At 41.8% G+C, this 15667-nt stretch overlaps 2 protein-coding genes across 5 annotated transcripts in view; both read left to right on the forward strand.

Annotated features, from left to right (window-relative positions):
* Positions 1 to 559: 559 nt before the first annotated feature.
* Positions 560 to 6560, forward strand: LOC120806144. 4 transcript variants are annotated; one of them, XM_040156939.1, is made up of 7 exons: positions 560 to 660; positions 1857 to 1976; positions 2057 to 2428; positions 2537 to 2650; positions 4402 to 4983; positions 5523 to 5639; positions 5899 to 6560. In XM_040156939.1, the coding sequence occupies exons 1-7, from the start codon at positions 579 to 581 to the stop codon at positions 6510 to 6512; spliced, it is 2001 nt and encodes a 666-aa protein (XP_040012873.1). In that variant the 5' UTR covers positions 560 to 578; the 3' UTR covers positions 6513 to 6560. The 4 variants fall into 4 exon arrangements, with proteins under 4 accessions (XP_040012873.1, XP_040012875.1, XP_040012876.1 ...); XM_040156941.1 differs by having other exon boundaries at positions 568 to 1976; positions 2057 to 2118; positions 2200 to 2428; XM_040156942.1 differs by having other exon boundaries at positions 568 to 1976; positions 2057 to 2118; positions 2263 to 2428.
* A 6476-nt stretch (positions 6561 to 13036) lies between these two features.
* Positions 13037 to 15667, forward strand: part of shroom3 (shroom family member 3) — a 71763-nt gene continuing 69132 nt past the window's right edge. Inside the window, exon 1 of the mRNA XM_040158220.1 lies at positions 13037 to 13654. Coding sequence (XP_040014154.1) covers positions 13469 to 13654 — 186 coding nt within the window. The 5' untranslated portion in view covers positions 13037 to 13468. The remainder of the gene's footprint in view (positions 13655 to 15667) is intronic.

Below are 15667 nucleotides of genomic sequence, written 5' to 3' on the forward strand. Positions count from 1 at the left end.
ACCTTGAGAACAGGAGATGACAAAACAATCTCACCACAAGGTCCATGAGTAGCTGTTCTGGACCTTTCAGCTGTATTACATGATCTTCCTCAGCAAATAGAATGGCCTGTTGTCATGGAATTGTACATTTTCAAACTTTGCATTTTTCTGAGCACCTTAAGGACTTCCCCTCCATCTCTGCTTGATTTAGATTGAAGGTCCATTCTTGAAATGATCAAAAGCTCCGGAACAGCTGTTAAATGGACTTTGTGGTGAGACTGTCAACTGTTTTTTCCAAGGTTAAGGTCAAGGATGAACTTTCAATCTCAACATTTATTGTAGCTATATTATGAATATTATTATTTAAAAAAATGTAAAAGGTAAAGGTAAATATAATTTAATTTCTAATCATCTAAATTAAATTTTTAAAAATGAAATGTAGAATAGAAGTGTCTGTCAGTTGTCATATGGTCAGTGACCTCTACTGGGCAATATGGGTCATTGCTCAAGTATGTTCATAAATCGTCCAATCAGAGCCTGGATTGTGCGTCATGTGACCTACCAGCCGAGTACAGACGGACCAAACGGTAACGACAAATATGGAGGTGTCTCCATTCAGCTTCACACTGGAGAGATACTGGACGGAGGAGAAAGAGAGGGCACTCATAGCGTTTTTCTCCAGTAAGTCAACTTTGCAACAGCAACTTTTTAGTCCATGGTTAAACTGTTTTAAAAGTTGCTGTTTTCATCGGTGTTTTGTCGGAAGCTGCAACATTTGCTGGCAACCGTTGCTCGATGAGACCGACGGCTGTTAGCAATGAGCGACACGGACAGATAACAGCAATGGCGACTAGCAACTGAAGTCAAGTTGGCTGTTACTCTTCCAAAATACAGCAACGACGGCTTCTTTGTCTCTCTTTATGTTTTGTTAACTTGTCATCTGTAGGCCTGAATATAATTAAATGAAGTAAACCAAGTTTGTAGGCTTTCTAATTCAATTTAAATGGTTTGGAAATTGAGTGGATGGGAAGAAATCCACGTAATTTTTTTAGTTTTTCAGCATTTTTGTTATTACTCTGTACCTGACGTTAGATTTTAGGTTGACAGCAGTATTCATTTTCTAAAGTTACATTGAACACATAAAACTGAGTTTTAGTCTCACATATCAAGTCAACTTCATCAAGTTGATAATTATTCTGGACATTTTAGTCTTATGTCTAATGCACAGTAGAATAATTGTACAGAAGCAACGGCGCAGGTGGCGAATGCGACTGCTGGCGTAATGGTTAAAGACTCGTGAAGCTCTCATAAAAAAAAAACGCCATGACTATGTAGACAACATGCGCACCTGACCGAAGCAACTCGGCTAACCAGAGACCAGGGAGCACCAGAAAGAAATGACGACACCTGAGCTAAACCACAGCTGAAAGATATCCTCCCTATCATCATTGTCAAAGTAACGACTTCATCATACTGCTCTCAAGTATGTAACGTAAGGCTGATACCACATTCCAAGAATGGGTAATGGGTTATATTGACTGTCCTATAAACACACACTCTTTAGATTAATGACTTAAAGTCACTCTGAGTTAGCCATTTTGAAAGTAATTAATTTCTTGTAAAGTGTCCCGGACATCCGGGCTGCCATAACATGTCTTGCCAAGATGTCTTGTTGAACTCGTGGTGCGACATTTGATGCGCGGTCTCCTCTAGCGGAGGCTCTTGTTGACCTCCAGCCCGAACGTACTTCATTTTATATGATGAACCAACATTAGCCAAGAACAAGAAGGCAATGTTAAGCAATGTTGCTGCGGTCAAGGATTTGTTTTTGTTTTTTTCGCTTTTTTTGTTTGTTTGTTTTGTTTTTCATTTCCTAGAGCACAGTTGTCTCTGGAACCACAAGTCAGAGAGCTACAAGAACCGACAGCTGCGATGGAAAACCTTGGAACACCTGAGGATCCTTCTGTCAGCTCACCCCCCACCTGTTCCTTTCACAGGTAAGACTGCAGGCAGATCCAGTGACGTTCAAAGCTGCATTTTGGAAGGGAAAAAAATCTAATCTTAAACTTCTTTCCAGTGGAAGACATTAAGAATAAGTTCAAGAACCTCCGTACCACCTTTCAGCGTCAGTACAAAATGGTAAAGGCAAGCAAGGTGTGCAGGTCGGATGATGTGTTCGTGCCGCAGTGGAAGTACTACCAGCAGCTGATGTTCCTGCAGGGCTGCTGGGACCACGATGACGGTGTTGATGACCAACCGCTGTCGCCATTGACTCTTCCACAGGAGGAGACCCAGTCTGTCCTTACATCCCCAGGACTGATCATCTCCTTCCTACCCACCCCATCCACCTCGTTCCCCTCCACCTCATCCTCCTGTGTCCCTACCAACATGATGGTTAAATGTTACTGGACTGAAGAGAGAGAGCGTGCCCTGATAGCCTTCTACTCCGGTAAACAAAACACCGACGACAGCTTCACAATAAATACTTGATCATTTGGATTCTTACAATGACAGTGTTTTATAGCTGATGAGAGTTGTTGTGTGTTGTTGTGCACAGAGCATAACTGTCTGTGGAACAAGAAGTCTGAAAACCACAACAACCGTCAGCTCAGACTGAGGCTTTTGGAGGCTCTGAGAGGCCAGCTGTCTGACCACTTAGTGTCTTTCTCAGGTAAATCTCACATGGTCCTGCTCCTTTTAATGGCTACATCCCAACACATCAGGGTTAGGGGTTCAATTCCTACTGGAGCTTAAAGTAAAGTTAGCGGTATTTGCACGTTCAGGTATTCTTGGTCAGAGGGTTACACATTAATGGACATGTGAACCCTTACATCCAAATGGCAAATCACGGAAGGATGTTTCACTTTTCTCTGTTGGACCAACATTGTTCAATATTTTATTGTCATCCCTCAAACCCTCCTTTGACTCCATGAACTTTGGCAGGCGCTGTCCCCAACTTTAGAATCATTGCTTTAAAGGAGTAGTTCAACATTTCACTATACTTTTATTCACGTTCAGACGCAGTGATTGTGTGCAGCTTCCTAATGTCTTGTCATCCCAGTGAGGTTGCCAGGCCTGGTAACGCCGTTCCTGTACAGGGATCACAACTAAAACCTGTGCTCACCGACCTGTACCCGGCAACCCGTGCCATAGCCGGAGACCAAGAACAGAACTACAGGGCAGATGGCTAACCTGTATAGGGTAGAAATAGTTCCAGCACATAAGTTTCCCTAAAACGTAAAAAAATCATTTTTTACATTTCTGTTTATGTGCAGATTAAACAAATAAGATACAACATGTTAATAAGTGGACTTGAGTGGTTTGGTAGGTGTATTTTAAACTTTGGACAGAGCCAGGCTAACTGTTTTCCCCTACCTACAGTCTTTATGCTAAACTAAGCTAACCACATTCTAACTCCAGCTACTTAAAGCCCAGAAAATGGGATTGATAGTGATTTTTTCATCTCACTCTAAGACAGAAAGAGATTAAGTGTATTTCCCAAAACGTTGAAACTGTCCTTATAAGTAGCCTACAACTGGTATACATGTACAGTTAATTTTAAAACCAGTAGAATTATAAATGTATAGTGATAGCATATTCTTAAAGTCCCATGTGTGTACGTGTTAATCTACAATGGTCTCATCAGTGAAATTTGGTGACAAACAAATTTTTCAAATGAAGAATGGTCATGAAAGGTCTTTTTTTTTTTTTTTTCCTCCATTTATCTATTAAACAGCAGCTAAACTACATATCACAAGGTTTGCATATTAACAGAAACTTTAATTGCAAACATGTTAACAAAGAGCTGCCAATTTCCAGATTCTATCGAGCAACATTATCATCCCATTGCAGTCGTGCTTGTGTCCACCTGATGAATCTATCCAATATTCACTCTGCTTTTAGCATTTGGTCTCTACCAACTCCTGAGAAAGATCTGTCTCTTTAGCTGCTAAATGTTCCACTTTCTTCACCAGCTAATCTCTAAACGTGTCTGTGTGCTGTGTGGGGCTGGGCAGGTGATGTCCAGTGGGTTTATTAGAGCTTCTTTGCTGACAACAGCTGCCTGCTGCTGCTGGAAACAGGTTTGGTTTGAGAACTCAGACTGAACTACTTTAAAACTCTGTAAAACAAAAAACTATGACCTAAGAGATTCAAAAAAGCACTTTAGAGCTGCAGATTAGGTGAAAATTATCAAGTTTTCCACTGAGAGACACTTTCACATCAAACATATCACATCATAATATAGAAAATATTCCTTAATTTAGTTTGAGTTAAGTTAATGGCACAACAAAAAACCACAAACTAAAATTTAACAGTGAAAAAAAAATATATACTTATGAGAACAAAGTTTAAATAGAAGATGTGAGTATTAATTAATGGACCAGTGGAATGCAACATGACTCCTTTGTTGGTGTTTTGCAGTTGAAGACATAAAGTGCAAGTTCAAGAACCTTCGGACAGTCTTTAACCGTGAATATAAGGCGGTCCAGGCCAGCAGGGCGTCTGACAAACTCTACGTGTCCAAATGGAAACACTACAAGCAGCTGCTCTTCCTCTGCGAGTCCAGCGACGAAGACGACAACACAGACGACTTGCAGATACTGATGTCACAGGAAGACAATGATCTGGACCATGGAAACCAAACACCCTCCTCCACCCTGAGCAGCTTCTCCTCCAGCTCCATCCAAACCAATAGCATTAAGATCAATAACCCCTCTGCTCCCTCCAGCTCCAATCAGAGCAACGCCAAAACCAACACCAGTGCTACATACCAAATGTTTCTCTCTGCGTCTCCAGATAGTCTCAGACTACCAAGCCAAACAGCTCCTTCCACACTCCCAGCCTCTCCAACTACTTCACCACTGGACACCAAACCTTGTACAACCCCCTCCCCTCTAAATTTCTCTGTAACTGGTCCAGTTCAGTCAGACAGCAGACTGAGCACAGACTCTCGCAGCCACTGGAGTGAGGCCAAAGTCCAGCAGCTCATATCATTTTACTCTGGTAGGTGGCATCATTGTTTTGGTTCAAATTATCAATGTTGCTGTTAAATTTGTTAAATGTAAGACTGTGAAGGAGAGTAATGACCAGGCTTGACTGACAGTTACTTCACTCTCCTGTTGGTTGTGTTTTACTGGTTAGAATGGGAAGAATAGTAAATTCAGTGAGAGCTGTACTAAAAAGACTGAAATAATAATTAGGGATCATAATCTAATGGTAAAAATATAATTTCAGCTGGTGTTTTCAGGTTTATACAGCCAGTTCCTGTATCCAGTCTGTTTGATAGATGGACCACAGGATGTTTAAGAGGAACAGGAAGGCAGAGCTATGGCTCCATGCTTTTCTTTTAAATAACTTGGACCTGCTGTATTGACATTAGTCAGCTGAGTCCAGCTGATCAATGTCAAACTTTAAACTAACCTCATGTCAGCGGAGGCCACAATTTTAAATAACATGAGAGGAATAATGCAGGAGGAAAATTGTCATAGGTGTGTTTTTATTTTGTGTTCAACCGAGAATTGAAGGTCTTTCCCCTCTTTCAGAGCACAGCTGTCTGTGGAACCACAAGTCAGAGAGCTACAGGAACCGTCTGCTTAGACAGAGCCTGTTAGAGACGCTTAGCAGCCTCCTGTCTGACAATGAGCCATTACCATTCACAGGTAACGATGGTGGTATTAGTGTTATTGTTTTGTTGTGACGAGAACTTTGATAGTGAGAAATATTCCATAAATTTGATGTACAAGAGCAAACAACAAAAACCAGAGAACTTCGGAAGAGCTGGTGTAGACATATTTTAATTAATCAGTTTCAGATGTTAAGAATCAAACTTTGATCTCAACAAAATAGTTATTTACACCACTTAGGAAAAGTAGTTTTATCAGCTGAGACTAACAAGTTCTGTTATTCTTCATTCTTCAGTGGAAGACATAAAGACAAAGTTCAGGAACTTGCGAACCATCTTCCAACGTGAGCACAAGGCGGTCAGCTCAAACAAAACATGTGGTTCAGAAGACTTTTACCTTCCAAAGTGGAAACACTACAGTGAGCTGATGTTCCTCTGTGACTCCTGTGATGAGGACGAGCGACCTGAAGACCTTCATTTCCATGAACCGCATGAGTCCAGCCTCCCCCACCTGGACAGCCAAGCCCCGCCCTCCTCCCTACACTACCACACTGCCAATCCAACGGCTACCAAACTGAATATCAAACCGAGGAGCCTTGAAGCCCCACCTTCACCTACTCCCCCACATTCCCAGCAATCCTCTCCCTCTTCCTCCCCATCCCCCTCCACATCCTCCTCTCGTACTGACAGCCGAGTTTCGGGACGCAAACGAGCGAGCCGCAGGGTGCCACCCACTACCAGCGAGATGCTGGATTTCATGCGGACGTTCTGTCATAGTCAATTGGTGTCACCGCATGCTGGGTTCCTGAAATACGTGGAAGAGTGTCTGAACGAGACGCCACCAGACAAAGTGAAAAAACTGAAGAAGAGGATAATTGAGACCATCCACAGCGTGTCACAGGAAGTTTAGTGTTTCACTGTCAGAGGAGCTTAAGTCCGACATAGAGTGATTTTTTTTTTTTTTCTATTTGAGTCTTATTCTCGTAGCTTTAGCCATCATTCCTAACATCATTCCTGTTAACTAGGGCTGCCCCTAATAGTCAACAAAACGTTACTCATTGATAGGAGTCTTAGGCGAACAAGTAAGTCACGGACAGAGATTGTTTACACAGCTGGTCCCTGTGGCTATTAGATAGTAATTACATATGTCAGGCAGGAAAGCCAAAGTGTGAGATCATTTCGAGAGGGTAGAGGACAACCTCAAGCATGTGACATTCAAACTCTGCAGGAAAACATTCAGCTATCATTCGACCACCTCAAACATGGCTTATTATCAACAACATGTATCAACATGTAAGTAGCCTAACGTTAGCCACTTAGCATGGCTGCTCACTCTACTGTTAGATAGCCTAGATAAATAAGCACTATTAGGCTTATCCAAGTGTTCATGGGGGCTGGGAAGGCTAAATGATTTCCCTTAGGGCTCATTATTAAGGTTTTTTTATATCGCTGTAATATAGCTCAGTATTAACAGTCTTACGTATAACATTCTTTCTCAGCCGTGGAAATCAAACCATTTTCTCACACACACACACATCTATTTTTATATATCTAATATATATCTTTTATTTATATATATATTTTTGTCAGTTTGTCGACTAATGGTTTGCACTAACGACTACTAGTCAACTAGAAAAATCTTTGCTTTGGGGCAGTCCTAATGATAACATTACTCATCAGCAGTCATCTCATTCCAAGTTACAGGCTTCTGACACTCCAATAAGTTGTTGTTATAATTTTGCTCAAAGGATAAGTTTGGTGTTACTCTACATTATTGTTATTATCAACAAATTCCATGGAGACCAAGAACAACAATGTTTAAGTCCAACTCTAAATACTTTCTAACCCCCCCTACCTTGTCTGTAGGTGCATTTCCATCCACCTGTTTTTTGTACATTTTCAATTTGTACTAGAAAAAAAAAACCTAACTGGAAACGCTGAAAATTTGAAAAAAGCCGAAATATTGCAAAAAAACGTTTTTATACTTGGGCTGAGGAGGAAAATTTGGTGTATCGATAAATGCAAGATGTGGCAAGGGCAAAGGAAACAGACTTGGTGACTAAATCATGCAATGTCAAGCTTCTGTTCCACTGAAGAGACAAAAAAATAGACCCAGACACAAAAATATCAGATCTGTGGAGCGATGAGGGGACTGTAATCGTCCCCCATTTAATACATGAAACAAACAGAAATGTCATATTTCCATCATGTTTTTCTACATTGTTTCCCATCGTTTGAGGTTTGATGAGAGCTCTTTTAATAACATCACCTTGTGGAACCCACTTCTGCTGCATTGGTTTAATGGCGTTGACTGGAGACTTAGTGCCACCGGCTGTTTATCTTAAAGAACCAACTCCCTAATATTAGCATAACAGAAAGGGATGGAAACACACATTAATCTGTTGGGCTCTTTGGTGACCTGTATCTATCCCTGCCCATCAGGTGGTACATGCAGCTCATAATGCTGGTCATGTGTATAGAGCTTAACTGGTAGGAATGATGGACAAACTACGAAATAAGTCACAGGTAAAAACAAAAGTCTGCAGCCGTGCTGGCAGCCTTGTGAGGCTGTAACATTCACTACGCACCAGAAAACAAAATTGCTGGAAGAAAGAAAAATTTGCTGTTCTCTTTTTGGCCATCTCACACTCAGCTCATCTGGCTGTGGCCAATGTTGTCAAACTTGGCTCAACTTCTGAAGTGCACTCTGTCGGTCTTTGCTGGGATTTCTGCTCAATCTAACAAGCTCGATGGCATATTTTAGGTTTTAAATACAGTTTAGCGAATGCAGTGACGTGCTAACAGTATTCTAATGTACCTGCATGTTAACATGCCATCATTTAGTAATAGCTTAAGTAATATTAACACTTAGTATTATTTCACTAAGTTACATGCTAATGTCACTGCTTGCAGGTTAACATGCCGTTACTAATGCTTTCATTTGTGACATTGGCACTTAGTAATATTTCACTACTCTAATACTAATTTACAGACATAGCGATTAGAATCAGTTTGTACATGTCAAATGTCAGAAGGCTAATATGAAAGAGTTAGCATGCTACAATATGTTTCACACTACCATAGTAACTTGCCAAAGGTACCATGCAAACAATAGCATGTTAACATACATAGGATTAGCATCTCAATTAGATTTGTAGGTAGTCTGTCAAGAACCAAAGTGTTTGACAATGGACATTTTTATCTTTTGGTGGCACTAGAAAAGTCTCGGAATCATCAAATCATACGTGACTCTGGAGCAGAAAGGGTTGATTGACGGCTTTGTCAGGATTCCACTACTGTGGGTAAAACCACAACAGAAATAAGTATTCCTAAAGCACTACAGTACTTTAAAATTTGTTGTGAATAACTTGTTGCTGAAACTTAATCCAGAGAGCCTTCACAGAAAGAAGATTTGATTAAACCAGGAAGAATAGTTTGAGAAAAATGTTAAACTTCAGCTTCATTCCCTGTGCTCAGTGTACAATTTTACTAACTAATGTAATGTTCTGTGTCTAATGTTTTGTGTTGTTTCAGAGAAATGTTTCTGTTGAGAGGCATTTAATCACAAGTCAGCTGTCCGAGTTGAACAATGGCGTTTTTACAGCTAACTTCTGTCCAGCTCTGGACAGGAAATGGTCCTCAGCTGTCAAATTGCCACCAGAGAATCTGTCAGCCTTGAAAACTTCAACCTCCAGTTTTCTGGTGAATTTGAGACATAATTTTGATGCTTACAGAACAAGGTTTTTTTTAAACTTGAAGAATTCAGCCATTAAAAACTCACCTTTGTCACTTTTTTTTTTTTTTTCTGAAGTGCTAAGATTCAGACAGGATATTCGAACAAACATCTTTGACATGTAATGTACCTATTTATTTATTTTTGTTTTAGCATTAATGGGGGAAAAGCTACATTATTACCAAAACCTTTTTTTTTTTTTTTTTTTTTTTTTTTTTAAATGTTGAGTTTGATGATTTTGAAGACTTGTCAGTCGTTGTCAAGAACTGATAAGATGATTTAAAAATGTAATCAAACTTGACAATTTAATGTGCTTCCATTATTTGACATGTTATAATGTTAACTGGCAATCCTACCATTGAAGTACTGTAACTTTCAAACACTGCATTGTTTGTAACAAGATGTTAAATTTTGCTTTTCTTATATAACCTGAGATTTTATTCCAATTTCAAGCTCATTATCAGCTGCTGCACAGTTGTAAAAATATTTAAGTTTTTAGACCTTTAAGTTGCCCCTTTTTTTTTTTTTTTTTTTATAAATCTTTACATGTAAAAAGTTTTAAATTTTTAAAAATTTACATATTTAGGTTATGGTGAAATCTAAATCTCTAATGACTAATGGTTATTATGAAGTACCAGCTTTGATTGACAGTGTTTTTTAAAACATGTTTTTTGAATTGCACATTTATATAAGAATAATTTATATTTCTTTCTCTGGTATTTACACATTTGACTCAGTGCCTTATCGGAATCACAGTAACTGCATTTTAAGTAAATGTGCAGGAATTTGTCTTCTCAACTTTGGACTGTATATGTATATTATAAAATTAAATGTACATGTATAAATAACGGACCTGTAGAAAGTTTAGTTCCTTGATTGTCATCTGTAAACCTTAAATATTATATGCTTAGTTCAGGGTTATTTAAGTTTACTCATATTATTGAAAATATTATTAAAAGATTATTTTTAAAAGGGCAACTGTAGACTGACCTGTGAGTAAAATCAGCTAAAACACAGTTTGCCTAACAGCTAGTATTTCCATTTGGGAAAATAAAATGTATCTTCTCTTCTGCAATAATATGTGGAGCAGATGATTGCAGTTCTCTGATATTCCTCTGGATGGCGACCTGTGATCACGCACTGCATACTCTGCCGCCTCTTCTTCAGCGCTGGCCTTCAAAGGACAAACTGCTTTACACAGCGATGAGATATCTCTATTTCCCTTTCAGAAACAAAAGCTCAACTCAAGGTCCACTTACTTATCCTTCAGCTTTTGCCAGTATGACAGAATAATCCCAGACTATAAACTCTAAAGCCCTCTGTTGAAGAAAATTAGATGCAGTCACAACATCTCTGAGCTGGTGTTGCTACGCCTTTGCAGACTCAGCCTCTTATTCACATACAATCCTTTTAAAAGCTGCTGAGTTGACCTTAAAGCCCTGAAGTTTAAAATTCATCTTGTCCTGTCAACAAGGCTTATTTGACTGTGAGACAGAGCGCCAGAGACATAGTGGGAAGAAGACAGTCTCATCTGTCTTCTGTTTGACCACCAACCATCAGACTGAGCTTAAGAGGCAAAAACGTCACCGTACCTGAAGGCTCCTGACATTTAAAGAAATGACGTGTGTGTCACCTGAACCGTTTTCACCCAGAAACCGGGCTCCTCTCTCCTCTTTGGAAAGCCCCTGCGACCTGCGACCTGTGACCCCTGTCAGCCGATATGCCGACACATCAGTCAAACCGCATTCCCCAGTACCGACACGCCCAGCTCAAGCTGAAGGACGGCTGCTGTAACGGGATTTTACTTTGGTAGAAGTCCGCGGTAGCGTTATCACTGCTGTCAGTGGAATGCATAAAATCGCCCTAGCGCCCAAAGCTTTTGCCTGCACTGCCCACACCAGCAGCCAGGTCTGAGCCTTTTAGATTACAGGTAAGAGTCAGGTCTTACATGGATGGGTCGCATCTGGTCTGGAACTGATTCAGCGATACTTGAAACTTGTAACAGGTTAGCTGCTGATTTGTGGAACCTGGCCCATGCAGGACACCTGCGGCCTTGGTGGGACGTGAGGCTGGCCACCGAAGTTCGCAACGGCAGCTGAATTTAATGAAGATGGATCTTTGCAGGTTTGCTTCTGTATAATTTCACGTTACGCATTTTCTCAACTTCACAGAAGACCGGTTCAGAGTAGGGTTCTTGCCATTTTTGGAGTTGTGTCATTGAACTGATTTCATTTGTTCCGTGTGTGCTGTATCAACCGTTGGGAGCCAAATCTAGGCAATCACTTCTGACCACGTGTGTGTGTGTGTGTGACTCACTGAACTTTATAAGCAGTGGTTCAGACCACTTTCCAAATCAACCGCAGGTGCAATGATAAGATATCAAGTCTTAAACTGGTTCACGTGTCACCAGACCTTTGCAGTTTTGAAGCAAGCTTGGACACCGCGGTTGGAGCATCACTGCTGATGCAACATTCTCACTGAGACTTACTTCAACTAATCCTCATCCTAAACCTCCCTCGCTGTTTTTTTCATGACGCTTGAAGCTACAAGTGTTCCGGTTCTTTTAACTGCACGAACGTGTCTAAAGTGCTGGCCTCAACTGGATGAATGCCACCTGTTCGTGAGTTGGTGGTTGTTTGTGAGATGAGATCATTAGCACGGTCGTCACCCCTGAATTGCTATATATGGCTACCCGTTCTCATCCATTTGCAGACAAGTTTCATTCACAAAAAAAAAAGTCAACCGCTGGACTGTGGTGGCAGAGAGCTATATAAGGCAGTCCCGACATCCTTCTTAACGTTCTCAGGCCTGGTCAGATGTGTGGTCACTCAGACGTGCCAAGAAAACTTCTAAATGGAGGCAACAGAAAGCGCCGCGACATTCAAAGTTCCCAGACGATGAATCCACATGACTTTGGTGATCCCCTGATCTTTCCTTTAGCTCCTCGAGGCCTTCATTTGTTGTTTTAACTAAAATGTCTAAACAACGACTGGATGGATTGCAGTGAAATTTGGCACAGACACCCCCCCCTTTAACTACTCAAGTAGGTCAAAATGTCAAATTGTCCAGCACTTTGGACGACCATTAACACTTGGACGCGAGACGGTCAGACAAGTATCTTGTACAGACTACTTCATCTGAAACACACCGAGGCCTTCGTTTCGTGCGGCTGCTGAGATGCCACCTGACAAACACGAACCTGATCCTCAAGCAGCCGATGTCAACCATTGGAGCCACCGGGCAGTCCGGTCGGGCTCTCTCTAGTAATCCGGTCCCAGTGTGAATGGAAGCCGTGCCGGGCCCTACTGCTGCAGGGTTCATCTCTGCTGTGGAGGATTGGATTACAACTCATCAGCACACACAGAGGAAACACTCTGCTTTCAGTCCAGTGTCCCCTTTATCCCAGCTCTCCTCCTTTTTTTCATTTTTCCCAATTCTCCCCTCTCTTTAGGAGTTTTCTTTCTTTTTCTTTCTCTCTCTCCTCCCTCAATTTTCTCTTCTGTCTGTTCTTCCTTCTTTTCTACCTTTCTACTTTTATTCTTCCTTCCTACCTTCCTCTCTTCTTTCTTTCTAACTTCTTTCCCTCTCCTCTCCTGCACACCCCCCTCCTTCTGTCTCACTCTACCTCACTCCACCTCTCTCTCTCTCTCTCTCTCTCTTTTCTCTTCGCTCAGTGAGTCGCAGTAAATCCTATTGTGATGCTAAACTGATTTTCGGGAGAGACAGAGAGGGAGAGAGAGAGCGAGAGAGAGATTGAGAGGGGTTTGGATTTCTGTCTGAACAGATCTGATCTGACCTTCGTTCATCTTGGAGTTTTATCCCTTTCTCCCCTCAATAAACTTTGGCACCTTCTCTGCAGACTCCAGCGGGTAGTTTCGGGGTGTTGGTGGAGCCTGACTGCCGGAGGATCGGCCGCTCTCTGCGCTTCAGGAATGCACTTTGCAGGAGGCTCAGCTCCTTGCTCGGACACCTCCTGCTTTCCTTTTTCTTAACGAGGAGTTATAAATGAATGAAGGAAATGCGCTCGTGAGGGAGAGATCCTTTTCTTCAGTCCGGTTCCCGGCTCCTCAGTCCGCCGGGCCGCAGCCGGGCTGAGGACAGAGGAGCCCGGAGTAAGCGCTCCCTGTCCGGGCATGGAGAGCGGCGGCCAGGCGGGGATCCAGCAGGCGGCGGGCAGAGGAGGAGGAGGAGGAGGAGAAGGAGGAGGAGGCGGCGGCGGCGGCTGGGTGCTGGTGGAGGCCCGGCTGCAGGGAGGAGCGCCGTGGGGCTTCACCCTGCAGGGCGGCCTGGAGCACGGAGAGCCGCTCATCATCTCCAAGGTAGGAGACAAGGAGCAACACTGTGCTTCCCACTGGGCCATCATCTTATAATCTGCGGTACTCCTGACATGCATGATACTAAAGTACACTATGGAAATGGTACAACGCCTGTATGATACCTCAAATAACGATTATTGACCTGATGGTTTATTGTTTGATTAGTCGACTGGTGCTTGTTTATCATTTATAGGCCAACTAGTGTCAGTGGTGAAAGGAGTAGTCTATTCGGACTAAAAGTAAAAGAAAAAAACACCACAATGTTCAGATAGTCCATTCCAGGAAGGCATTCGTTTAATTGTTAAAGTATTGTCAAGAAAATGTGCTTCCTAAGAATCAAAAGACGCCTCATTTTGACCTATGAGGCAGCAATTCAAAGGGGCGCTGCAGCAATTTTAACACCGCACTTCCACAAAGTTGGCTGCCTCTCACGAGACAGGTTTTAAAAAGAATGACCGAAAGCTAACCTAAGGGACAAAGGCTGAAACATCTGCTTTTTAGGCCAAGCGCCAAAAACACTGGGTCCTACGTTCTCGACAACGCAACGCAGGGCATCACTTTGTCTGACCGTCCCTGTCTGATGAACTCCAATCTCCCAGCTGTAACACAGGCTCTCTGTCACATATGTTAAGCCTACAACCCCAAGCCATTGACTTTCGAAGGCTCCCTCCAGAGCATTAAAATATAATAAATTCCAGACTTGTATTTTTGGCCAGTTTAGTATTTAATTTATAAAATGACTCAATAAACTTCAAATTTTAACCATGGTATTCAAATTCCCACGCTATGTATTGATAATAGCTACAGTTGTCATGTAATAATGACAAACCGACGATCTGATAATTTCATATCAGACTGGTGGCCCCGTCTGGTACAGTTCGGTTGACAGCTTTTCACTGTAGCTAATGAGCCACCACTAACTTCACAGACCGAAAGCACAACCAGCCTCACTGCCCGGAACCTGAAGGATCCTAAAAGCTCTGAATCCTGATTCAGGGATGTTACGGTGGTATGATGTCCTGCAATTTTGACTCGAAGATTCCCTACTGCTCCTCGCTATTTGGCATCCGTCGGTTATTCACACTCAACCACCGAAAATAAAAATGATGCAAGCAGCTAGCACTATATAATTCACCTGGGCAAAGACTCTTTTGGAACAGCACAGAGACATAGTCCTATCTTTTCAAACCTCAGTATGATACGGAGAGTGATGCTCTTCCTTCACAAAACCCTCTTTATCCAAGAGTAAATAGTACAGACACCAGTGTCCCCCATCAATTTGTATTCCAAATCTCTTAACCTGCAACCAACCCCATGTGCACCCCTAGCCCCATTTGTTAGCACAGCACTCAATACTCCAACTGCAGCTCCATACCTCAGTCACATTGCACATCTGTAGATCATCTGCAATGACACAAAAATACCTTTGGCAATGTGACATGCTGCTGGCAACAGCCGAAAAACAACAATTTTGATTTTTCCAGTAAGGTGTGCATAAGGAACAATACTTGACCAGCTATATTACCGAGAATCACTGAGGCTACCCTAACCCCAACCAACCACCTCTGTCACATATAATCATACCCTAACGATAAACCCCAAGTTATGGAGGCAGCACTATGGGAAGCACAGGGGGAAACGCAGTTCAACAGGGCAACATGTTGACACCAGACCAGTAATTGTCCAACTAGAATTCACATTATTTACCTACAGCTGACTAAAATTTGCAGGAAACAGTTGTCATGGTAGCCAGCAAAATCAACAGATGTTGGATAATTATTTCACCTCTTTCAGCTTGTTATTGTTAATAATGTGAGTTTTAGACTAATAGAAAACGTGTAATGTGTGATTTAGATTGAAAAACAATTACTCGCTCAGTCCTGGTCTTGGATATAATGGTAGGGGCTGGTACAGTGAATCTGATAATCAAAAGTATTTTATTGATACTGTTAGCTAAGCTACTTTAATAAGGAAGATGACCACTAATGACTCCCCCTCTGTCCTTGCAGCCATCGT

Source organism: Xiphias gladius, chromosome 20, assembly GCF_016859285.1.
Source record: "Xiphias gladius isolate SHS-SW01 ecotype Sanya breed wild chromosome 20, ASM1685928v1, whole genome shotgun sequence".
Lineage (NCBI taxonomy): Eukaryota > Metazoa > Chordata > Actinopteri > Istiophoriformes > Xiphiidae > Xiphias > Xiphias gladius.

Bases quoted from the DNA above. Each gene is read 5' to 3' on its own strand.
- LOC120806144 (XM_040156938.1), top strand. From the start codon at position 1,772: ATGTTAAGCAATGTTGCTGCGGTCAAGGATTTGTTTTTGTTTTTTTCG. The intron at 2,429-2,536 runs GTAAACAAAACA...TGTTGTGCACAG, and splicing joins CCTGATAGCCTTCTACTCCG to AGCATAACTGTCTGTGGAAC. The intron at 2,651-4,401 runs GTAAATCTCACA...GGTGTTTTGCAG, and splicing joins CCACTTAGTGTCTTTCTCAG to TTGAAGACATAAAGTGCAAG.